General features: G+C 43.1%; 1 protein-coding gene across 3 annotated transcripts in view; it reads left to right on the top strand.

The window, feature by feature from the left end:
- The window catches only part of LOC146839398 (equilibrative nucleobase transporter 1-like), a 470,932-nt gene that overhangs the window by 316,426 nt on the left and 127,202 nt on the right, over positions 1-27,304 (top strand). For all 3 annotated transcript variants that reach the window (XM_085651434.1, XM_085651432.1, XM_085651433.1), the window contains exon 8: positions 26,155-26,291. In XM_085651434.1, coding sequence (XP_085507560.1) covers positions 26,155-26,291 — 137 coding nt within the window. The remainder of the gene's footprint in view (positions 1-26,154; positions 26,292-27,304) is intronic.

Here is a 27,304-nt window from a genome sequence, read left to right as displayed (position 1 = left end):
ATGGCCTCTTGCATATTTATAGTACCTCACGCAAGACTCCAAATGCGCCCTTTGTAGGAATGCTTAGCACGTCCGCGGAACCAGGCTCAGGGTCAGCTGACAGATCTGGGGTTGGTGGACGGTCGCACTCATCACTCTCTGCAATAGTGGAACACCAAGAACCTTTTCAAAGGGCGACCGTTCATCGAGGCAGCTCCACAGATTGTGCTAACAGCAGACGCATGCAGAGCAGGTCGACTCCTCGCCAAAAGATACTCCACATCAATCGCCTGGAATTACTAGCCATATTCCTGGCTTTAAAGTCATTCCAAAAACACATATTAGGCAAGGCTGTCCTAGTCCGCACCGACAACATGACAGCCATGTACTACATACAGAAGCAAGACGGGACACACTCCCTACAACTTTCGCAACTAGCGCAAAGCATATGCAGATGGGCTATTCCTCAGAACATTTTGCTCCTAGCCCAACATGTCCCAGGAGTCCAGAACAATATAGCCGATCTGTTAAGTCGTCAAACGCAACAGATTCACGAGTGGGAACTTCATCCACAAATTCTTCAACCGTTTTTCCACATGTGGGGGCAATCAGAGATAGATCTCTTCGCCACACACGAAAACACCAAATGTCCAAGCTTCGCCGCCAGATATCCACACCCATTGTCCAAAGGCAATGCGATATGGATGAACTGGTCAAACAGATTTGCATACGCTTTTCCGCCTCTCCCACTCATTCCACTGGTGGTGCGCAAACTACAGCAACATTCACTGACTCTCATCCTAGTTGCTCCAACATGGGCCAGACAACCGTGGTACACCACATTACTGACACTATCTGTAGACCCGCACCAAAAACGACACCTCTCCCCACGTCTCCTAACCCAACCATGGAGAGATCAGACACCCGGGCCCAGCACAGCTCAACCTAGCGATCTGGTGACTGAGGTCCTAGATTTTGGTTACCTTAACCTTCCCCCTGATGGATGAATGTTATCAGAGAGGCTAGATGCCCCACCACAAGATCCTGCTATGCAGCTAGTGGAAAAGATTTGTGATATATTGTCACAACAACATCAATCCTTTAGATGTGTCTATTCAACACACCATAGGTTATCTACTGCATCTCCACAGGTGTAACTTAGCATACACATCTATTAGATTACACCTCGCTGCCATGGCAGCCTATTTACAAAATAGACAACACCTGTCACTATTCAGAGTAGCTGCCATCAAAGCGTTTATGGAAGGCCTCAAAAGAATAATTCCTCCCAGAGTTCCACCATCGCCTGTGTGGAATTTGAACATTGTTCTCACCAGACTAATGGGCCCTCCATTCGAACCTCTGCACAAATGTGAGCTACAATTTCTAACATGGAAAGTCGCTTTCCTAGTGGCCATTACTTCCCTTAGAAGAGTCAGTGAGCTACTGGCACTTACTATCCAAGAACCATTTTTACAACTACATCATAACAAAGTGGTTCTCAGAACTAATCCAAAATTCCTTCCTAAAGTTATTTCTCCCTTCCATCTCAACCAGTCTGTAGAACTGCCAGTGTTTTTCTCACAACCACAGACAGTCGCAGAAAGAGCTCTTCACACTCGATGTTAAAAGAGCACTGCTTTATTATATTGAAAGAACAAAACATTTTCGCAAGACCAAACAACTTTTCATGTCATTCTCACAACCACATCACAAAGCAAAACGTACATTATCTGTTCCTCCTAAAGCCCACTCTACACGAAAGATAGGGGCTTCAGTTGCATTTTTAGGGAACATTCCCCTAGATGACTTCTGCAAAGCAGCTACATGGTCTACACCGCACACATTCACAAAGCACTATTGTGTAGATGTGCAATCTAAACAGCAAGCTAGTGTGGGCCAGGCTGTACTCAAAACACTATTTCATACTACTGCAACAGATACTGGTGGTCGCCGCTAGGGATGGGTACTGCTATACAATCTATGCATAGTGTGTGATCTGCAGCTCATATGCCTTGAACGGAAAATGCTACTTACCAATATGCATCTGTTCTTGGCATGTAGAGCTGCAGATCCACACACGCCCACCCACCTCTCCGGCTACCTTTATCTGTTCCAGTACTATCTTATTTAGATACAGCATACATGGGCATCTTATCTGTTTCTCACATTTCCCTGCTGGCGAAAAACAATCTGAAGATGGAGCCGATGCCCATGCGCACTATCATCCAAAGGAGGAGTCACCTATCTCGTGACTTCCGTTGACTTTTCCAAGACAAAAACAAGTGCAAACATCCGGGCCCAACATCAGATGGCGATCTATGCATAGTGTGGATCTGCAGCTCTACATGCCAAGAACAGATGCATACTGGTAAGTAGCATTTTCCTTACTTTAAAAAAAATTAGTGGATAAAAATTAATTAACTTTATAAAAATGTCTGTTTTTAAGTTACTATATATATGTAAAATTATGCATTAAATACACTTCAAAAACAGATAAAATGCTAAAAATGTGTCACGTCTTTATTCAATAAAAATGTAATTAATGATATTATTGCCTACACACATACAAATAGCTATTTTCTATCATATTTCCAAACACCAACAATACTTATAAAATAACACAAACTATTTCTACTGCATAGAAATACAATTGAAACAAAATGATTTAGACTAAAATTATAAAATTAGAGAATCACACTCCAACGTAATCCATTTTTAGGTCTCGCCTGGCATGGGCTGTGCACATGCGCAGTCTCGCTGACGAGATTTAATGATTTTGGGTATTTTCTGTAAAGGGCATTAAGCCCCGCCCCTCTTTTCCATTGGCCGGCGTCACCGTTTATACTAAACGGTGGCCAGCCATTGGAAAAAAGCTGGTAGTGACGTTTACCTTTGGCTTTTTGAGCCGTCCCATTTGGACGGGCTTGTCTGCCTTCCTTGCGTCGTAAAAGGATTCTTATCTTTATGGGGGCCATGTGTTTAAACACATGGCCCCCTAAAGACAAGAGATCCTCTTTCACTTTCGGGTCCGCATCGTGCTTGTTTTTTGTTGCTCTGCATTGGAGGGAGGCGTTCGTGTTTTGTTTACTTAACTTCATTACTTAACTTCATTTTCCCTGTCCTTAATCTTTCCTCACGGGCGCCCCTTGTTTATTTATTAGGTGTGTGCTTATTGTTTCTTCATGGCCGGGCTCGATGGTTGGCCATCGCAACGCTTCCTCCTCGCAGAGGGCGATGCCCCTCTGGTCTCCAGCACATTGGCGGGGACTGTCAGCACTGGGGAGCTCAGTGCCAAGTCCTGGCAGCCGTGAGGTGAAGGCAGCAGGTTCAGGAAACCAGGGATATCATACCCCCACACAACCAGGGCTAGCACAGGCAGACGCTGTGATCACGCGCACAACCTAAGACACAGGGTAGGCACAACAGCTTTCCGCAGGCGACGGAGGCGCGAGCTTACCTGGGAAAACTGGCAGACGCTGCGATCATGCACATACTCTAAAATTGCATCATTCTGATTCATATTCTGAACAGAGAGGGAGGTGCGATGTTATTAAAGTTATTGGCTTCGACTAAAAGAGTCGCACCTTTTATTAGCACGGGACAGGCACGGATGTATGTTGATAAATCCAGCACACAGAAAGGAAAGCCAGTCAGAAAGTGATGGGGCTAAAGCAATAAACAGATATTTAGTGAATATAATGTATGTCTGTCTTTTGCAAATGGGCAACAGTCGTTCAACCTCATGTCCAGAAGCCTTGAGCAATGAAAACAGCATTTCCCAAAGCACAAGAAGATTCCTGCGCCCCGCCTCCTGCTCACCCAGGGGGCCATAGAAAGACAGCAGGATTTCACTAGGTTATCCTTATGGCGGGCATCGAAACGCTTCTCCTTGACACAGCACGGGGTGCCCTTCATCCAGCTTGGTACAGTATTGTCTTTGGGGCTGTGCCACATGTACAGGACACGAGCCTCGCAGGGAACGGACTGCCTCCTTCAAAGTATCTGCAGACAAACTTTACCGATTTTACTCTCTATTGTGTGAGGTTGCCGTTTTCACACTCTCGTTCTCGTGTTAGGCTAAAATATATTCTATATTTTAAATATTTTATCACAGGTCAGACAGAACTCCTATAAACATTCTGTTTTCAAATTTTGTTGTTGGTCTGCCAGCTTTTAAAAGGCCATTCGTGTAAATCATCATTAATCACAAAGTTCTACGAGATCCAAGCAAAGCGGCGAGAGTTTTTAATGTCGTAGGCTTACTTTTTCTTCTTCTATTTGATCGTGTTTGAAGTGACATGATGTAGTCTGTTGTCTTTTACGTTTAATGTGCTCACATTCATGCCATTGTTCTGACATTTAGTTATGTGCCTCTTTCAAACATAGAATATGAGTTTAAAGTGCAGCTCCTAATTGACCTTTGTTGAGGCAACCATTCCTTTTGTATAATGCAAGTGCTGCCTAGAATGACCCTGTGAGTCACAAAGTGTGCAGTGGGGGCAGCAGAGTACACAAAAGTATTTAAGGAATAGATAAATGACTTCAGCACAATCAAATTAAGAATCAGACAAACCTTGGCAGTTCCTATTGTCTCTACAACCTGCTCAATTGTATCTAAAGAGATTCAATTTATAATTGCTGTTATATGTTATCAAGAGACAAATATAAAAATATGCTACAGCAGGTTTTTTTTGTCCTGTAAGGTGCCGATCACAAGTTGTGCAGAGTAGGGTGGAATATTTACCACACCTAGTAAATAATATTGCCCAATGGTGAGGTAGTTACAAGGTATGGTAACTGCCTCCTGTTCCGAGATTTCAATCTGGAAATAGGGCATAGCATAAAGGATCAGTTGTTGACATGCCAGATTTAGAATGTTTTCCATCTTTTTATTTGGTCCCACACCTCCCCAAAAATCTGGTTTAATAGGGCCGTTCAGTGTGCATAATGTTTTATTGGTTATATGTAAGGTACAAGAGATTCTTATAACACTTTTTTATTATAACTTCTCAACATACTGCACAGCAGCCGCACTGCTCTACAACATAGCTTAAATACATTGGTAAAGCCAATAGCACTAACTAAACACTTACAAGGTCCCAAAGGCGAGACCTATTGGCTATGCCAATGCTTGTTTGAAAAGTGTTAGACACTAAAAGGTTGAAATTTACTATTCTCACTCCAATCTGACCATATTGGGGAAAGGTGTTGTACACTAAAGGGGTGACATTTATTATTTCCATTCCAATCCACATCAATTTGGGGAAGGTGTTGGACACTAAAGAGGTGTCATGCTCTCCGAAGCAGGAGCATGAGCGCGTGAGGCGCGACGGAATCACGGGCTTTACCGCCTGCATGGAAACTACAATTCCCAAGCATCGCTTCCGGGTAGGCGCGCACGCAGGCCGATGACGTGCCTACCCGGAAGCCATTTAGGAGGGGTGGAGGCAGCCGTCGGTGCTGCGAATTCAGTTTTCCAGGAGCGTTCGCCGAGACAATGATCTGCGCCTTTGCATCCGGACGCCTAGTAAAGCGGCAGAAAGGGTGACGGTGTCACCACGCTTAAAGGGGGCACGTTTGAGTTACCCTTCGCCACGCGGAGGAACAAACACTGGGGGAGAAGTGCAAGACATTGATTGTGATTCTAGTGTGTAACAGACAATTTGGGCACACGTTTAATCTGAGTTCTCACGCTGGAAGGGAACGTGATTTCTCCTACATGTTCTATGTATGTGTGTGCTGAACTTTCATATTCATATGAGCCTTACTGGTGTGATAAGTGAAACGCTTACGCTGTGTTGAAACAGCAGTGGAGGGCTTGCGAGAAGTGTTACCTCAACCAACAACGCTGACCTCAAACAGGAAACGCTTGGCATGAGGATAATGCCATGAATGCATAAGTTTATTTATGTTTGGTATTACCCTGCATATACCTTATGTGCTCTGGTGTTCTTGCTTTCTCTTTTAGCGCTGAGGCTCAACCCCCTCTGTGATGCAAGTACTACAGTGATAGTGGTGGGTACAGAGGATGTAAGCGTGTGTGTGCGCGCGCGTGTGTGTGTGTGTATTGGCAGTGCAGTATCTAGATGTTTACCGTGGGTGTTTTTCTCTTGGTTAAGTTACATGCAATGGAGCCTGCATATGTAGTTGGTAATGGTGTTTTGTTTTCACTTGTAGGTCTCCCTCCCCGCTGTCCCCATCCTTTCCTTCCCTCGCTTAATCATTCTTACCCTCTGCGCTGTTACAGCATCAGAGGGTGGAGCGATTGAGAGGTGGACCCATTTGAGCAACGCACCGATCCTGGGAGTTTGGAATAAAACCTTGACAGGATTCGCAGCCCAAGAATTTATTCTCTCCTGATCGGTGAACGGTTGATGATGGCCACTTTAGAGGATGTTATGGTGGCTTTGGTAATGGTCCAGCAGGAGTTAGCTGCTTCTAGGGCAGAAACTGCAGCGTTACATGAACATGTTGATAGATTACAAAGGAACCCGTTTGATGTAAGCTGGAGTAAAGGTGGCGGGGCTACGTGGGCTTCAGGTTCCTTTTCAGGGGTATCAGCACCGCTTTTGGTGGAGTTACCCACCCCGATACCTTAAGCGGCTCCAGAAAGGTTTACAGGGAATGAAAGTAAAGTACAGGTTTTCATGACACAGGTGTTATTGCACTTTACCTGTAAACCTAGGGCCTTCCCTACTAATCAGGCAAAGGTGGCTTTTCTTATTTCGTATTTGGCGGGAGACGCCGCCTTATGGGCAGTTCCTTTGGTTCGTACTGATGATCCGTTGTTGTACGACTGGGACGGTTTCCGAAAAGAGTTCGAGAAGATCTTTGATAAACGTACCCATAGCTTTTTAGCTGACAGGGAGTTGTTGGAACTAAGGCAAGGTAACAAGGAACTGGTTATGTATTTGAGTACTTTTCAGAGATTGGTTTCGGAAACAGGGTGGCCAGAGAAGAAGAGAGCAGCATTATTCCACCAGGGGTTACGAGAGGAGCTCAAGGACGTGATCGCTCAGGTAGATCCCCAACCAGACACATGCACTGATTTGATTAACTTGGCGTTGAGATTAGATAGCAGGATGAATGATCGTAAGAGTGATAGGAAAAAAATCGATAGTGTTTTCCCGATACGATAGACCCAGATTCTCCAAACCCGGTATGGGCGGAGGGCCCGAACCTATGGAAATAGGAATGGTAAGGGCTCCTTTGTCGCAGGAGGAACGTGACCAAAGACACAAGAATGGACTATGCTTGTACTGTGGCAAGAAGGTTCACTTCGTAAGGGATTGTCTCATGAAACCCAAGAACAAACCCGGGTTTGGGGGCGTGAGTGTTCCCGTATCCTCCAAGTCAGAAAACTAGAACGCTCAAGGGTAATAGAAGGGGGCCTTCTGAGCAGTTTAGTGATCTCTTCCACTCAGGCTCCACTAGCGGGTACAGCATCGCATTTTAGAATCCCAATCAGGATCCAGGTGAATAATGTGTGGAGAGACCTGGGAGCCATGATTGACTCGGGGGCCACTGGGGTGTTTATGGACGAGACCTTGGCAGACGCCTTACAGTTAGCTTTAATTAGAAAAGAGGTGCCTGAAACTGTTCTAGCCATAGATGGGAGGGAATTACGCACGGGACCTGTTAGTTTTTACACCGGTGCCTTGTCAGTGCGCTGTGCGCCTTCACACGTAGAGCCCCTGGTCTTCAACATCATACGAGCACCTCAGTACGGAATCATTTTAGGATTACCTTGGTTGGTTAAGCACAATCCTTCCATAGATTGGGCGGCCAGGACCATTCGGTTTACCAGCTTGGAGTGCAAGAAGCATGGCAGTCCAGAACCGTGTGAAAACCCTGTAACTGCTGTAGCCTCACTTCTGCATGTTGCTACCACTGCAGAGCAGGATATTACTTTACCTGCACAATATGAACAGTATAGGGACGTGTTCAATGAACAACAAGCCAATGTGTTACCCCCTCACAGGTCATCTGACTGTCAAATCGACTTAGTCCCAGGGGCGGTGGTGCCGTGTAGCAGGATATATGCTCTCACGGACACGGAAAATGAGCATCTGAAAACCTATTTGAACCAGTACTTGGCAAATGGTTTTATAAGACCTTCTAAATCTCCTGCAGCCTCTCCCTTATTTTTAATTCTGAAAGCTAACGGGGAAAAACGCGCGTGCATTGATTTTAGAGCCTTAAATCACGTTACCATCAAAAACAGGTATCCCTTGCCCCTCATCCCTGTTCTATTGGATCAGGTGAAAACAGCGCAAATATACATTCGACTTGATTTAAGAGGTGCTTATCACCTAGTTAGAGTAAGGAAAGGGGATGAGTGGAAAAACGCGTTTCGCACCCTTTTTGGGTTGTTCGAATATACAGTGATGCCCTTTGGGCTGTGCAAAGCCCCCGCGGCGTTTCAGTTCTTTTTGAATGAGGTGTTGAGAGAGTATCTGGGCGTTTTCACTGTAGTTTATATTGATGACATTTTGATTTATTCGGATACAGAGGACCAGCATTACCAGCATGTGTGTTTAGTCCTGCAGGCTCTGCATACCAATGGATTATTCTGCAAGCTGAGTAAATGCGAATTTCATGTGCAGAGGGTGGAATTCTTGGGAGTAATCATTTCGCCTCAGGTATTGGAAATGTCTGATCGTAAAATACTAGCAGTAAAAGACTGGCCCCCAACCCAGCAACGTAAGTGAAGTGCAATGCTTTTTGGGCTTCGCCAACTTTTACAGGCGATTTATACCTCAGTTCTCGAAGGTGGTTACACCGATAACGAAGTTACTCAGAGAAAACGTTCCATTCAAATGGACGGCAGAAACCGAATCCTCCTTTTCACGGCTGAAAGAAGCCTGTACCTCAGCACCGGTTTTGGCTCACCCAGATCCTGAGAAACCGTTTGTGGTAGAAGCAGATGCGTCAGATATGTCAGTGGGGTCGATACTGTCCCAAAGGGATGCACAGACAGGGCAGCTTCATCCGGTAGCTTACATGTCTCGCAAACTCGCTGAGGCAGAAGCTAGATACACCATAGCAGAAAAAGAGTTGTTGGCAATTAAGGACGCCTTCTCCACATGGAGACATCATTTGATGGGGGCCAAGCATAAAATCACAGTATATACAGATCATAGGAATCTACAGTTCATGAGGTCTGCCCGGTTATTGCCCCCTCGACAAATGCGCTGGATGTTGTTTTTTTCTGAGTTTGATTATATCGTCACCTACAGACCAGGCGCAGAAAATGGAAAAGCGGATGCTCTTACCAGACAGGAAACAGGGAATTGGCAGCAAAAGAAACAAACCTATTCCATATTGGCCCCTGAGCAAGTCATAGGCGTAGTGCATTCAGAGCAGTTTCTACGCTCGGTAGCTCGGGCCTGCACAACACCCACTTGGAGGACGAGGATGGCAGAACATCCTCAGTGGAAACTACGACAAGGGGTGCCGATCAGGAACCGACAGATGTTAGTCCCCCTAAAAAGGCTACAAGAAAGAGTGTTACATTGGTGCCATGTGATTCCCAGTGCAGGTCACAACGGCATCACCAAAACATTGGACAGGATATTGAGGTACTTTTGGTGGCCTTCAGTTAAGTTCGATGTGGAACTGTTCGTACAAAAATGTGAAGTCTGTGCCAAAGCAAAATCCGATCATCGGAAAACACAAGGGTTATTACAACCGTTAGCCACCCCTTCAACTCCATGGAATACCATCTCCCTGGATTTTATAGTAGGGTTACCTAAAGATCAAGGTCATACGGTCATTTTGGTGGTGGTGGACTGTCTCACAAAAATGGGACACTTCATAGCCTGTAAACCGCTACCATCATCGGGGCAATTGGTCACAATCCTCTTGAGGCACATTGTGCGATTACATGGAGTACCCTCAGGTATCGTAACGGATAGAGGGTCTCAATTCACGGCGCACTTTTGGAAAGGGTGGTGTACAGCTTTACACTTCGAATCGGCAAAATCCACAAGTTTCCATCCACAAACGGATGGGCAGACCGAGCGTCTGAATCAAACTTTAAAACAGTACTTGAGGTGCTATGTAAAAGAAAACACGGATGAGTGGGTAGATCTGTTGTGGGTGGCAGAAGCAGCATACAACAGCGCGACCCATCAATCTACAGGTCACATTCCTTACTATAGTAACTACGGGTTCCATCCTAGGTTCCTGCCCTTGGTGCACCCGGGGATGGAATAACACTTACCTGAAGTACGAAACCGAGTGAAACTGATACAATACGTTATAAAGAGGACACAGCTGAACCTTCAGAAAGCAAAAACCACATATAAAAGACATGCCGATGTACATCGTAGGGAAAGTCCCCGTTATAAGGCAGGTGACGTTGTCTGGTTGTCCACAAGGAACATTAGATTTCGCAGATATAGCGTTTTTAACCCACGCTATTTAGAGCCCTACAAGGTGGTCAAGAACATCAATCCTGTCACAGTCCGTTTAGACTTGCCGAAATCGATGAGACTGCATCCGGTGTTCCATGTATCCTTACTGAAGCCTTCCTACACTCCTGTGAAGAAAGCTCCCCCTCCTGTGTTGGTGGACGGAGAGCCTGAATATGAGGTTTCAAGGATACTGAACTCTAAAATGCGGGGTTCTTCCTTATGGTATCTGATTTCTTGGAAAGGATACGACATGGAGGAAAACTCCTGGGAACCAGCGAGAGGTGTTCACGCTCCCCGATTGGTGCGTGCCTTCCATAGGCAGTTCCCTGATAAGCCGAGTCTACGTCGGCCCCTGTAGGAAGGGGGATGTACTGTCATGCTCTCCGAAGCAGGAGCATGAGAGCGTGAGGCGCAACGGAATCACGGGCTCTTCCGCCGCATGGAAACTACAATTCCCAAGCATCGCTTCCGGGTAGGCGCGCACGCAGGCCGATGACGCGCCTACCCGGAAGCCATTTAGGAGGGGCGGAGGCAGCCGTCGGTGCTGCGAATTCAGTTTCCCCGGAGCGTTTGCTGAGACTATTATCTGCGCCTTTGCATCCGGACGCCTAGTAAAGCGGCAGAAAGGGCGGTAAGGGTGACGGTGTCACCACGCTTAAAGGGGGCGCGTTTGAGTAACCCTTCGCCACGCGAAGTAACAAACACTGGGGGAGAAGTGCAAGACATTGATTGTGATTCTAGTGTGTAACAGACAATTTGGGCACACGTTTAATCTGGGTTCTCGCGCTGGAAGGGAACGCGATTGCTCCTACATGTTCGATGTATGTGTGTGCTGAACTTTCATATTCATACGAGCCCTACGGATGTATGATGTTACAACGCATGCTTTTACAACGCATGTTGTTACAACAAAATTTTTACAACGCAAATGCAGTAACAACGCAAGTCTTTACAACGCAAGTCTTTACATCGACTTGCACTAGATGGCGTGCTAACATTAAAAAAGTGTAATTTACTATTCTAACTCCAGTCCACGTAACAGTAGGGAAGGTGTTTGGATAGTAAACTACACTATTTTTAATGTTAGCACGCCATCTAGTGCAAGTCGATGTAAAGACTTGCGTTGTAATGGCATGCGTTGTCAATGCATTTGCGTTGTAACAGTTTCGTTGTAATGGTAGTGCGTTGTAAAAGTTGCGTTGTAAAGGTTGTTCCCCGAGCCCTACTGGTGTGATAAGTGAAACGCTTACGCTGTGTTGAAACAGCAGTGGAGGGCTTGCGAGAAGTGTTACCTCAACCAACAACGCTGACCTCAAACAGGAAACGCTTGGCATGAGGATAGTGCCATGAATGCATAAGTTTATTTACGTTTGGTATTACCCTGCATATACCGTATGTGCTCTGGTGTTCTTCCTTTCTCTTTTAGCAGGGGCTTGGTGTGAGAGAGGCTCAACCCCCTCTGTGATGCAAGTACTACAGTGATAGTGGTGGGTACAGAGGATGTAAGCGTGGGTGCACGTGTGTGTGTATTGGCAGTGCAGTATCTAGATGTTTACCGTGGGTGTTTTTCTCTTGGTTAAGTTGCATGCAATGGAGCCTGCATATGTGATCTTCACAGCACGAGCCTGATTTCAAGACAGCCAGTTATATTTTCCTTTACAGGTACATACTGCATAGAATATTGTTTTGGGTTATTAGTTTAGAAACGCTGAAGATAGAATAAGTTGGTAATGGTGTTTTGTTTTCACTTGTAGATCTCCCTCCCCGCTGTCCCCATCCTTTCCTTCCCTCGCTTAATCATTCTTACCCTCTGCGCTCTTACAGCATCAGAGGGTGGAGTGATTGAGAGGTGGACCCATTTGAGCAACGCACCGATCCTGGGAGTTTGGAATAAAACCTTGACAAGAGGTGACATTTATAATTCCCACTCAAATGTAATCATATTGGGAGAAGATGTTGAACACTAAAGGGGTGACCTTTACTATTCCCACTCCATTCTAAACCTCCCAGAATGTTTATTGCTCAGATCCTGAACTATAGGGACAGAGATGCGATCTTGAAAGCTGCAAGGGAGGTTCCCATCCCACAATTTGAAAATTGTAACATAGCCATTTATTTTGATTATACCCAGACGATCCACAAAAGGTGCAAGTCCCTCCTCCAGGTAAAAAGACAACTACGATCTATGTATCTCAGTTATTTGCTTTTATACCCTGGCAAACTCGGTGTTATTGCCTTGGGGAAATCCCACTTTTTCGAATGCCTGGAAGATGTCTAGTCCTGGCTGGACACGACAGATATCCGCCTGGCCCACTGGCTTAGCGAGACAGATCCCTGCTGCATTCTGAGCGGGGGAGGACGACGGGAGCCACGTCGCCTGCGGGGCGTATCCAGGTCCCTAACAGGAGGTACTGGTCACATTGAGGTTCATGAGGATGGTGCGATGGCCGCTGCTGGACCCGATGTGCTGCAGGTACCTGAGACACTGGTGAGCGGGGCTGTGCCGGAGAGTGGGATGCCGGAGACAGTCCCAAGACATTGACATTGCGCAAGACACTATTCCATTCTGAGGGGTCAAAATGAACCTGGATTTTGTTGAATATTTGTAACTAGGGGTGCTGGGGATCTGTCAAGGGTCTTGTTTGATGCTGGAAGTGCAGTGCAGACCAGTTATCCCTAATTCTCATAGCCTAAAGTAAGTAAATGAACTGAGAGACTATGTTCTTCTTTGGCAAGGGAGTGGCATCCCCTCTGCTGATATGTTTCCTTCCTTGGGTTCTCTTTACTTTGGCGTGGGCTTTATCGGGGGAAGGGTGGGATTGTGCTGGGCCGGTTATAATGTGGCTAGTAGGGGATTATTGGGGGGCACAAGGCTGTCAACTTGGCAGGATGTGGAAATGTGATTGCTGAAGTGAAAGAGGGGTAGAGGTGTCCTGGGTTGGGGTGGGGTCGGTTGCAGTTGTATGTTATGTTATTGCACACTTATACCCATGGGTGTCCTGGCGCTTCCGGTTCTCCAAACTGTGTCAGGACAACTAGTTTCTAAAAAAAAAAGCCATGTCTTGAGTTATTTTCTAAACTCAAGAAGGGAGGGAATCTTCCTAAGATGTAATGGAAGGGAGTTCCATTCCTTGATGCTATTATTGCAGAAACTCCTCCCACCCCAGTTCGTCATTTTAATTCTGGCAGTGGGCATCAAGTTGGCATTAGCCGAAAGTAGAGGTCTATTTGGGGAATACCAACTAAAAAGGTCCCAGAGAAATTGTGGGCCTTCTCTGTGCAGTGCCTTGTGTGCAATGCAGACAGCCTTAAATTTAACACGCTGACCAACTGGCAGCCAATGCAGATCCCGGATACCTGTCCTAATGGACTGATATTTGGGAACATCCAGGACTAGTCTAGCGGCAGCGTTTTGTACTGCCTGCAGCCTTCTAAGTAGGTTGGATTGAAGGTTGATATATAGACCATTACAATAATCCAATTTTGATAAAACCAGGGAGGTCATCACCGCCTTTCCGGTGTTTTGGGGAATAAATGGGAGAGTTTTGTGTAAGGTTCTAATGGTAAAATACGAAGAAGACACAGAGACCTGGGACTTAAAATTAAGTTTCTCGTCTATAATGACCCCAAGATTCTTGGCTTTAACTACTGGTGTGGGCCAAGGGTGTCTGGCCACCAAGCTGGAGACCAGGTTGGAAAAAGATTTCCAAACAGAACCACCTCAGTTTTGCTTATGTTAGAGTAATGATGCTGTATGTCCAAATGCATCGCACACTGTAGACCTGCATGCACAGTTTGTTAGTACATGCATGGTTGGGGAGAGGGGAGGGAAAGGTTCTGTTTGATTTGGGTTCTGTTAGGAGTTCCATGTTGCACCTCTTTCCATTATCTCTTAGGGGGTCCCTAGAAATTGTCCAGTAGGCACTGCTGCGCCATGTATTCCATAGGAATGTATACGCTTCTCACCTGGAATGTGCGTGGGCTGGGTTCTTATAAGAAGCTATATTGAGTGCACGCCTTCCTTAACAAAAGCAAAGTAGACATTGCTGTTTTGCAGCAGACCCACCTTACTGATGGTGAAGCGGCCAAATTAGGAACGAAAGGGTGGGCAAGTCATACTGTGCTAACTATTCCGCCTTCTCTCTTGGGGTGCTTATATGGATGGCACCTGGGGTCCCTGTATCGCTGACGTGTATGGAGGCGAATGTAGAGAGTAGATACATATTGGTTCAGAGTAGGCTTGCGGGTGAGGAGGTAATCCTGGTTAATATGTATGGCCCCAGCGTTTAAGATGAGACCTTCTACCGGAAGGTGCAGGATGTTATCATGCCTATGATTGATACTAGAGTACTTTGGGTGTGGGATTTTAATTATGTGATGGACAGGGTTCTTGACAGACACCCATCGAGACAGGGTACTAAACCTAAAACGACAGGGGTGAGGCCCTAATACATTGAGGTTTCTGTGATGTTTGGTGAGCCTAGCACCTCCAATCCAAGGAATATATTTGCTATTCACCGACACATGGACCCTTTAGTCGGCTTGACTTCATTCTTAAGCCAGCCTCAGTGGGCTCTGATGCTCTGGAGGTGTCACGTTTCGCTCGCTGTTTGTTGAACCATGACCCGGTATACTTTGAATTTACATGTTGTGGGGTTAGACGAACTCTGGGAATGTGGATATTGTCCCCTGAGATCTTGCAGGACCCCAAGGGGAGGGAGACACTGTTCAGGGCATTAAAATACTTTTTTAACTTAACGGGTGCACCTCACCTCTCGAGTGACTGTATGGGAGGTCATAAAGGTAGTTCTCCGAGGTTGCTGTATTGGTCTGTTGTGTGGGATGCATCGCACTTTGCAGTCTGACATCCTTCAGAAGGAAGATGCTCTCACGTGGTCCCAGTAGTTGGCACTGGACGATGGGGAGGGATGTTTGCCAACCAACTGGTTTTTTGCTGTCCCTGCTCGATTGGATTATGAAACTTATATGAAAACTCCGAATATGTCCGGTTGTATGAAAAGTGAACTGAACTATTGGTCCGCTGATAAAGATAAGCCTGCTGTCTCAGTGTCAAAGTTAACTGCCATGGCATTATAATATGACTTGGTGTCCATGTGGTTGCATTTGATCGCCTGCACTTTTTGAACAACGTCATGTTTAAATACCTATTCCCAACCTTTTCCACTACTCAACTTGTCGACCTATTCCGACAAGTTTCACCTTTCATACCTTAATCAACGCGATTCCCACTGTGACCGCATCCTTTCTCTGATCTTTCGTCTTTGCTCGTTTGTTGGTATCCTCTGTCTTCACTCACTGCAGCAATTAACTTCCTGAGAAGGTCACGTGACCCACGTGTTGTAAAGTAACTCTAAGGATCATGGAACTTGAGGGGTTTTTTGAGAAGGGGGTCATCAACTGACGATTCTCATATCGAATTATATGAGAAAATTCTTAAACCGTGGCTCTGATTCTCTTATATCTCTGAAACGGCGCTTCAGAACAAGTTCTTTTTAACAAAGTCACCCGATGTTATACAAACTCCGACCTAATTTTAGTTTACGCGGCGAAAACTTATTATAAAACCGCAATCTAGGCCATTCAGGGAGTATCTTTTGATATAAACAGCATATTGTTCTACCTGATATTACCTGGTCCATTCCTTCTACCATTCTTAGAGTTTCTCCTCAAACAATGTAAAGGCAACTAGTGCATATCAAAGTTACGGCTGTTTTTTTTTTCTCGAAAAATGATAAGCCGCTCGAAATGTCATAACCTCTATTCACAGAGGTAAAGTCCAGACAATACAAATTGAATAGTCCAAGATCTGGCCACACTGTCAAATTAAATGAGAGTTGTTGCTTTAAAATCGAACCGTCTCTATAGTTTATATATTTCTGAAAGCTCATTAAGTCCATCTACTGCTGTGTTAAATTAAACTATCAACATAGCTTTTCTTTGTACTAGCTTACGATCCAGGTCACCTCCACGCAGGTCTTGGTCTATCTTAGATATTATTGTCCGGGAAAGATCTTTTTCCACATGATTATTGTTAGTCCAATGATTTAGTAGCGGTGCTGACTACACTTTTTTCTTGGATTTTGGATTTAAGTTGCGTAGTCCTGTGGTGTATCTCTTGATTGGTTTTCCCAATATACAATTTGGGACATGGCACAATATACCATACACAAACATTTTTGTTTTACAGTTGGTGAATGTGTCGTGTTTCCAGTTGACATTTTTATGGGAGAACAATGAACCTTCTATAGTTTGGTCACAATAAGTACAAGTGCCCCATTTGTGGTGTCCTGTGACAGGTGGTAAACAGAGTTGTTCAGGCAAAGAGCTTTTTAGGTCTCGCTAGCAAACGCAGCGCATGCGCTGCATCGCCTTGCGAGACTATTGTCGTCGCTTTCCTTCGCGAAGGGAGACAAACCATGTGCGTGCACGGACAGTCGATGTGCGCGCGCATGGTGTCTCCTCTGAAGGCGGACAGGAGATGTGCACTCCGTACGCGTGCACATCTCCTGTCCCTGCGTGACCACAGGGCGCGCATTTCATGCTATACTTTTCCTAAGGCTGGTTTTGTTTAAGGGCAGGTTCATGAAGCATTTTTAACCTATAACGGCTCAAACAGCAGCTCTAGAATTAGCCCCTTTCAGCAAATCGGATTTCTTGGTCTATGGAAGTACACATTGGCCATCACAGTAACGACACAACATCCAGACGTCTACAGATTTTTTATCTTTAAATGTCGTAGAAACGACAGCATGGATTTGCACGAAGTCACAATATGGACAAAGAAGCCTTGTGGACGTTGTCGCCATGCCAAATGTTGTGGCATCCTGTTCAGAGGTTGTAGGGTTATCTTTCTGTAATTCCTTCCTTGGAACTTGAATAGGAAAACTAACTTTAGGAAATCTCTATGTGCTCGTCTCCCTCTTAAACAATCTGCAGGAAAGCTTCTGAAATGAAGCATAGGTGGTGTGGCAAAATATCTGCAAAAGTGTAAAACTGGGCACCGCTTATGAACAATAAAAATGTTTCTTGGGTGGAACCATAACCACAGAGTTGCTATTACTCAAATACCCTTACGCTACACAACTATTTCTACGTTGAATAGGTATGGGGAAATAGGTCCCACATCCTATCTATTCACATTAATTGGTGTAATTCTTTTGCAAGAATAGACCACGATGATTCACTATGTTGAAAGATATAAACAATTGCAAATCAAAGCTCTGGTAATGTGCAGGACTTCACAGTTTGAGATTGTGACCAGCTAAACGGCAACTAAGGGCCAAATGCACAAAACGATTTAACTGGGCTGCCTGCTCCCCTCCATTTTCTCAAATGGAAAATGTATTTCTTTAATCTAGTACCTGTTCCTTTAAGGAACAAGAGCTGCTTTAAAAATAAGCATTTGCAATGCAATAGGTCTCGCATTTACACGAGTTCGAGCTATTGACCTTGCAGATGACAATGCCTTTTATTTTTGTTTTGGTTTCTAAAACATAAATGAAAGGCATGTCATTTACAATACTAATAGCTTAAACTTGGTGTGATTGTCAATGAAGCACAAACTACTTGGTTTGCTATACTGCTTTGATGCAAGCGAGGGAGTAGTTGTGAATGACGGGTCCAAATTTTGGATCAAGTGCCAATTTTGGTGAATTATTCTTTTCAGGAGATTAGTGTTGGGACAAAATGTGGAAACACAAACTGTGCGATCTAACAATGGCTTTGCTTTCTTTTCTAAGAGCATGTCTCGTGGTGTCCACCACGCTCTTTTCATGGCATTTTTTAACAGCTTTCTTGGGTATCCTCGGTCTTTCAATCTGTCAACCAGATCATTTGCATGAATGGTGTATTCATCTTTAAAGGAACAATTTAGTTTAATACTTAAAAATTTACCGTAGGGTAAGTTGTCGCGTACGCTTCGTGGATGGTGGCTTGTGTAATGGAGCGCCTTGTTCCTATCTGTCGGTTTTTTATGTAGAGTGGTAACCAACCTTCCATTAGAAACCTAGACCTCAACATCCAAGAATGTGATTCTTTGAGGGGAATGATTCAGACTGAATTTGATGTCAGCTGTTCTTGCATTGAGCCATCTGTGAAAATTGAGCAAATGCCCTGTTTCCAGTCCATACCAAGAAAATATCAGTGTAGCAGACCCAATTCGAAATGTATTAAACAAAGGGATTGTTATTGTAGATGTATCTCTCTTCGAATGTAGCCGTATACAACACAGCCAGCTCAGGAGCCAAGGGACAACCCATCGCTGTCCCTTTAGTCTGAAAGTAAAAATCACTACCAAATTTGAGGTACTTTTTTCGAACGGCGAAACTGGCCAATCGCATAATAAATTCTGTAGGGACTCTGACCGGTTTTGATCTTTTTGCCAAAAAGGTTTCAATTGCTGACAGTCCATGCTCCTGTGGTATCTGAGTGTACAAAGACACCACGTCGAGTGTAACTAGTGTATGAGCTCCTATCTCAAACTCCATACATTCAATTATGTTTATAAATTCAGTTGTATCACAGAGGTATGACGGTACCTCTTCCATGAACGGTTTCAGCAAGAAGTCGACATACTTTGATATTTGCTACAATACTGATTCACACCCTGACACAATTGGTCTCCCTGGTGGATGGGTTTCATTTTTATGCACTTTCGGAAGGATATACAGTAATGGAATTCTTGGGTGTTTCTTACTCAGAAACTCTTAATTTCTTTTGTCCTACTATACCTTGATCATGTCCATCTTTGATGATTGCCAAAAGTTTGTTTTGTATTTCCGCCGTTGGATCTTTATAGATTTTGCGGTAACATTCTTCATTACTCAATTGTTTTTTGACCTCTGCAATGTAGTCCGGGGTGCTCCACACCACAATGGAGCCACCTTTGTCGGTTTGTTTGATTATTATTGAGGGATCATTTTTTAAATTGTTCATCGCCTCTTTTTGTGTTTTGGATATGTTGTGTTTCACGTACTTTTTTTCTTTTCCATATTAGTAATAGCAAAGAGTACCGTCCTTTCAATCGTGATCACTTCTTTTGGTGTTTTACTAGAAGGTGAACAGAATGTTGACTTGTTTCTAAGTCCAGTGACCTCAGTGTTATAGGAATTGTATTTCCAGAAAAGTATGTTTTTAAACGAATGTTTCTGCAGAACTCAATAACCTCAGATTTCATCTTAACAAAATCTGTGTTTGTTGTTGGAACGAAAGACAAGCATTTCCTTAAAATACTCTCCACTACTTCTGTTAGAACATGATTAGACAAGTTGTAAATGGGAGACGGAGCTAGGTTTTGTAGTACTGTCGCCTGGTTGTCATTTCCCAAGGTTGGTTGGTATACCTGTTTTTTTCCACGTGGCCTCTGTTGGCCTCTGTCTAAAAAAGGCACAACTTGTTGTTGTTGGTTATTTCCACGGCAGTTAGTGTTGAAACGTCCTTCACTATTATCCGTTTCACCTCCAGAGGATGAAGATGTATCTGAAAACGAAATGAATTTGTTTCTTGACCTTCCTTGGTAGTCTGGAAGAAATCTCCGTGATTCGGGACGGGAGTAAAAGTTAATTTGCAAATAAGGATACGTGTTTTCTAGTGAAAAATTCCTTTTATCCTTTTCAAATTTAATATCTTTTTGATTGATATTAAAATCCTTAAATTCAGATATTTCTTTTTCAACTTTAGACAGTAAGGGTTTAGAATCCGTTAATGACTGGTTTGCAATCTCTGCCAATTGTTGATCTGAAATCTGTTTTGCAGTCTCCACAGTTAAAACCATCAGATCTCTTATAATTGTATAAGAGAATCGTCAGTTGATGACCCTCTTCTAAAAAAAAACCCCTCAAGTTCCATGATCCTCAGAGTTACGTTACAACACGTGGGTCACGTGACCTTCCCAGGAAGTTAATTGCTGCAGTGAGTGAAGACAGAGGATACGAACAAACGAGCAAAGACGAAAGAGGAGAGAAAGGACGCCGCCACAGTGGGAATCGCGTTGATTAAGGTATGAAGGGTGAAGCTTGTCGCAATAGGTAGACAGTTGAGTAGTGGAAAAGGTTGGGAATAGGTATTTAAACCTGACGTTCAAAAAATGCAGGCAAACAAATGCAACCACATGGACCCGAAGTCATATTATAATGCAATGGCAGTTAACTTTGACATTGAGACAGCGAGTTTATCCGTATCAGCGGACCAATGGTTTAGTTAACTTTTCATACAACCGGACATATTTGGGGTTTTAATATAAGTCCTCAAAATCCAATAGAGCATGGACAGCAAAAAACTTGTTTGTTCGCAAATAGCCATTCGAACCAGCGATCACGAAGCTGGCACAACAGAGCCACATAAATAACTCAAGTTTATAGTGGAAAGACAACAGAAAAATACAGTACGGGCCACAATAATCAATAAAGGATGTGCATAAAGCACACATTAGAACGTCATAGTTTATGTAGATCTCTGATCCATCCTGTTATTCTTTTATGCAGATTTGCTTGCTGAATCTTCACGGCAGCGTACATCTGCCATGAAAAGATATTTCTAGGTATGTATCTGCTGATAGTATTGTCTACTGTAATTAAACCACTACAAAAGCAGATTGGTTTCTATAACCAATGGTCTCCTGGTTCTTTCAAAGTCTACAGCCCCAAAACATAAAAAAGAAGTATGGAAGGAATGGACATCACACAAGTAAGTCCAGCATCCTTGAACAACCATAAAGTGACTTAATGTAATAGACGCAGAGGACTGATTTTTCTCCCCCTTTTTTTGTTTTTGTTTTTCTTCTCCTAGTGTTTTATGGAACTACGTTTCTGATTCGCTGTAGAATAGATGAAATCGTCTGATCTTGGAATAAATAGATAATTTCAATCAAAATCTTTTTTTTGAAACTGGCACACAATTAGGGTGTTTAATTGTAAGCTTTCTGTACAACGTAGAGAGACTAAGAGCTTAACTCTATCCTCTTTCCTACTTTTTATAGCTTTTAGTGGTCCTAAAGAGAACCCCAAGATTTGAAAGCGGGGTTCGAAACGCGTCGACCGTGGTTTCTTTCAAACATTGTTAAAGATCTATCGCTAACTTTTTCTTACTGTTTCTAAAAGCAATTGGATTGATATGAATTAAGTGTGAAACAGTTTGTGGTTTTTAGAAAATAGTACACAGTTTGAGGCTTGCCCAAAATCGAAGGTTAAAAAATTGTAAAGAAATTCATACCTTTCTGGGTTTGTTTGTCTTGTGAATGTTTTGTCTTAAGTGTTTTTCATTTGTCTTTGATTATATGTTGAATGTCATTTAGGTGCCGATTCCGATCTCGCTAGGAAGGGCACCGAACGCGATCCGGCCGGAAAAAGTACGAGCCTTACACGTGTTTTCCGACCGACTCGTACAGTTGTACAAGCGAGCAAGTACGATGCGAGCAACGTGAAATTCACCGACCGAGTCGTTTCTGGGTCCGAACTGCTCCGTACGTCTCGTCCGTATGTAAACCGTGCCGTGCAATGGATGCGATTTACGACCAAGCCAGTACAATGAACGCGTCGGACAGCCGGTGCAGCATGCGGCCACATCGTACTCGCTCGGTCGGACTGCAGGACTCCGGCTCGGTCGGAAAACACTCCGGATCCGGCTTGGTCGGAGAGCTTTCCGACCTAGATCGGAATCGGCCCCTTAATATTATACGTTTGTAAATTGCTGATGTCGTATTCTAAATTAAGGTCGTGGTGTTTGTAATGATTTAAAAGTTTTTCTAAATTTATGGTATAGAAAAAATAAAGAAAAAGTTTTCTATTGAACGAAATAAAAAACAATGAACTAGAGGTTTCTGGGTCACATTGAATAGCTTTTTTGTGCCCCTTTTAAAACAATGATGAAAAAATATATCAGCACTGGCAGGTTGGTTGTTGTTTTTCAAATAGAACATACGGCGCATTGGTTGGTTGAAGAGCTAACCTTGGAGAAGACACTACTGGGAGATTACGGAGGATGTACTACCCTGTCCCAGCGCTTGATGGCGGTAGGCAGGGATGTGGCGCGTGTCCCCAACTTAATTAGATTTACTGTTTAGCAATGGGAGCAAATCATTAAACGTGTCCTAGTTAAGGCCCTGTTTGCTTGTGACTTGATCTTCTGGGATCTCATGGTCTTTATTTTGTTGGGTACCTCAGTGAACTTGACTTCATGTGAGTAACTGGGGGTTCCCGATGGATGATATCGGTTAGCGACAATCAAGTACGCTGGTGACAACAGTGTCGAACAAGGCCCACTTCAAGCTCTTGCACTGCCACTTTCTTCTTCGTACGTATTTCACACCAGTTTTAATACATAAAATAGTTCCTAGTACAGCTGAGTTGTCCTAGATGTCCTGCCCCGTCATCCTCCTTTCTACTCTTGCATGGTCCAACCTGTCTTGAGGTTTATGATTATTGGGGGAAAGTGTTGGACCGTGTGAGGACTGTGGTGTGGAAATCCAGTGGACACGGACCCACTTGTTTGCTTAGTGGGAAATGTCCCTAGACCGAAAGGTCAGAAAATGGCTTTTAAATTCCTGTATTTGATGTTACTACTAGCCAAGAGGCAGGTAGTAATTGCTTGAATGGCTCAAATTGGGTCTAGTTAAAAGCAGTGTATGGCTGATGTGGTTGAATGGGCCGCTGCAGAGGAGGTTTGTTCAAAGAGGTATAGGCATGATGAGAAAGCTCAGGAAGATATTTAAGACTGGGGGGTTATTGGACACGTTTATCCATCCAGAGGAGATCTGGTCTCCCTCCAGGACAGGTGACAAAAGGTCTTCGGACCCTGATGAGGTGTATCATGATTGTTCTAACTCCTTTAAAAAAACTGAGTGAAATGGGAAGTTAGGATTGGGGTGGGGGGGGGGGCTGGAACACCGATGGACCTGAGTAGCAACATACTGGACTTATTGTAAACATTATGTTCTTTTGATTCCAGTGTGTGAAGTGAATTTTTACTGTGACATGATGGAATGTAGCACTTAATTTGGTACCCTTTGATGTCAGTTGTTTTTGATGAAACCAATAAAATATTTCTTTAAACAAAATTACTACATGCACTTCAATCTAAAACATTTTGAAGAAGGCTAATACAAATTAAACATTTTATATACAAAATCAATACTCCATAGTCACACACAATTTCTTAAGTACAAAATACAGTAACACTTAATCTAAAAAACACACTATCCAAAACTAGACCTACATATACATATTTATACATCAAAATATAAAAAACATTTTTATTGCAAATAATTAATATAAATATGAAAACATGTACTACCATTCTAAAACTTTATACCATACAAAAAGAAATAACGTCATAATCCAAAATTAACATTCATAGAATTAAAAAAATAATATAAAGCAATTTTTTATTTTAAAAACTAAAAAATATAATTTTAAAACAAAATTAACATTTTGAAACAAAAGAAATATAAATTATTAGTTAAAATGTTAATATAAAATGTTTTCTAATATTTTAAAATCTTAAAAATATATATTTTAAATATTTTTGTTTTTTAATTATTTTTACAAATTAATTATAGTTAATAAAATGATTTAAATCCAATACCATAAATATGTATTTTATTTACTAATAAGTTGAAATGTCTTAAAAATAACAACCTGGATTTAACATAATTCTATAAATAAAACAAAACCCAGAATTTTTTTAACTTCTATATAAAAATAGTTTCTAATTATTTTACATTTTTAGTTACTATTAACTCTTTTTAATTACAAATATTTTACACGTAATACCTTTATCATACAATTTAATTAATCATCAATTTAAGTTTATTAAAGACATTAAAGTAAAAAAAATGAATTGAAACATTGTAAAGTATTAATTTACATATCATTGAAATGGACACTTTTGGAAAATCTCCCTAACCCCATCTCCTAAAAACCCAATATCCTGCTATTAAAAAGTATGAAACCACTATTTTTATACATTAATACAACTAAAAATACAAATTTCAACAATTTCATAACTAATAAATTAGCTTACTAAGAACACATATAAAACAAAATAAGATATACAATATAGCACACTACAATAAATTATATACAAATTGACACATATTACATGCAATATTTTCTCCATCGATATTTTTTTCCACGAAATTTAAAGAATACTAAAATGATATTTCTACCTATGATATTCCTCTTGACTATATTTCTGAAATTCCAATATTCTTGGCACCATATTTTTGTATCACAATATTTTTTCAGATATTTTGTCCAAAAACAGTACACTCCCCAACCCTCAGAGCCCAAGTTTAGTGTTGCCGGGGAATTTTGCCATCTTGAAAATGTCCAAAGTGGATAGGGTTGGCCCAGGGAAATGTTACCCCATGATGGGTTAGGGTGCACCCAGGTGTAATTCTCACCCACTAGCTCGTGCCTGGCATAAATGAGGCACCTCCAGGCACTTACTTCAGAACAGTCCTGGACCTGAGAAAGATTAGAAGTGGTGTGGACCTGCTGAGACCCGCAAAGAGGCCCAAAGGACTGGACTTGTTCTCTTGAACTTCGGACAAAGAAGTAGAGACTCCAAGGCTCATAAGCTTGACCTCCTGTTAAAGTTACAGACACACAACAAGCTAAAAGAGCCTCTTACCTGCAACTACCCAGCTGACCAGTGGCAACTGGACCTGCACTAGACCCTGCTATTTGGCCTCTGCCTAATACCCTGTAAGTTGCTAATTGAACCCCCTTGGTCATAGAAGTGTACTCCTGAGGTGGATTGGCACTTAAAAGACTAAAGTCAGAAGAGAAAATCTTTGACAGGGACAAACCTGGTTGTTGTAGCCGACCTGCGCTTCATCGCAGTCATCTTCAATTTGTTCATTGATCAGCCTGCCACGACCATTGTTTGTCATTGGCACTTTGTTCTTTTTGGCTCTACTTATTCGGTTTTTGTCATTTTGTTAATTAAATTGTACTCTTTTTTTTTTTTTTTTTTTTTTTTTTTTTACTAATTCGGTTTGCGATTTTTTAATTGTGTTGCATTTAAATCTGTCTGCTCTGTGCAATAGCTGTTAGAGGGTTGAGCTTAGGCTAATTTGGTGACTTTAGGGGTTCACCCTGGCAAGGGTTGTGATTATTCTTTGAGGTGGGTAGTCATCAGCCCTAATTAATAATCCACTTGTTACAGTCCGCTTCACCACACGGCTCGCCAAGAGACTTCAGGTCACACAAAACACCACAGTCAGACTCACACTTAATCTCCCTCTCCGCAATCATATCTCCACACATCCCAAGCCCTCCACCGGCTCCCAGTTCACAAAAACACACTCTTCAAGCTACTAACACACATTTACAAAGCCCTGCACAATCTAGGCCCTGCATACCTGAACAGCTGCATATCTTCCATATACCAACCGGAAGCCGCTGCTTGGTCAGACTGCTGGCCCATGTTATTTGCATATCTGTGGGCGCGCTATCTCGTTCATGGCTCCAAAACCTGGAACAAACTCCCCTGCACATCAGAGCCGTCAGCTCAATCATAGAATTTTGTAAAAAGCTCAAAACCTGACTCTTTTAATAGTCACCAGCAGGGCAGTGCCCTCCTTCTTTAGTGCCAGGATACCCTCCCAGGTAATATGCATGCCATAAAAATAAACATAACCAGGGTCGGACTAGGAAATTGTCTCTATGTGCAAAGGATTGCTTTGGCTGATATGTGTTTAAGCTCCTAACATGGTTGTATCTTATATGTGCAGCATCACTTGTCAGAAGTCTGCTTCATGCAGCCTGAGTTCAGCAACTGCCGGATCCCAAGATGGTGGCCGGCACAGATGTGGCGCCGATGTGAACATGAATGAGGTTGACCAAGGACCAGAATCCATGGTGGATAGAGGTGATTGTTCCCTTCATGGTTCCAGTCTCATACCTTTGTAGGTTTACTTTAGTCTATCCTGCTTTTAACTTCTTCTCTTCGCAGCTTTATCGATTAAGTGCTCTATCTCCAGCATTGAATATTCCATATACTTACATATTGGTGTGCTTTGCTAAACCTGCTACACTTGGGAGTAACTAATCACTGCACAATCAATCACTCTCGGCATTCTCCAGGTTGAATACAATTTGGAAAGGTTTGCCTGCTCAAGTATTAGTATAAATATTACATACATATGCATATGGAATAATGCCCATGATGCAGAACAGTGTGTTCGAAGCATGGGTGCTGTAGATATGCATGCTTTGCATACTCCTGCCATCTAGTGTTGGGTCCGGATGTTTGCAAGTTTTTTTTCTTCTAAGAAGTTTTCCCTATTCACAATGTAAGGTGACTCCTCCTTTTGGGGATAGTGCACATGGTCATCGACTCCATTGTTAGATTGTTTTTTTCGGCCATCAGGTTCGGATGTGTATTGCTGCGCTCCGGTTCGAAACGTTCTTCGGGTTCTCTTCGACACGCAATCCTCTCTACCATTGACGGTATTGTTTCATATGCGTTTCCCACTTCTCTGCGTATCGTTTCGGTCAACGGGATCGACTTTTTGATCGGACAGCTTTGTGGACGGCCTTTGGGCCTAACTGCATCGGAACAGCTCTCTGCCGATGGATCGGACACCGTTCAAATTCTGCCCTCAGTGCCACACGAAGTATCCACACAGGGTGTGTAACTTGTGCTTGTCTACAGAGCACAAGGAAAAAGACTGTGACGCTTGCAGATCATTTCGATCAAAGAAAACTCTTTGCAATCATCTGGCTCAACATCGAGAGATGCAGCGTCAAAGCATCGAAGACACACCGAACATTTTCGGTGAATATTCCGGTCAAGAAGACATTGAGGCATCAGCAGCAGAGGAGCAAGAAGCCTTTGCCGCACCGGACTCAGACTCTGAGCTCGAGATAGACATCAACGCC

Source organism: Triturus cristatus, chromosome 4_1 (assembly GCF_964204655.1).
Source record: "Triturus cristatus chromosome 4_1, aTriCri1.1, whole genome shotgun sequence".
Taxonomy (NCBI): domain Eukaryota; kingdom Metazoa; phylum Chordata; class Amphibia; order Caudata; family Salamandridae; genus Triturus; species Triturus cristatus.
The sequence above is the reverse complement of the archived record's forward strand: the minus strand, read 5'-3'. Positions and strand labels throughout refer to the sequence as shown.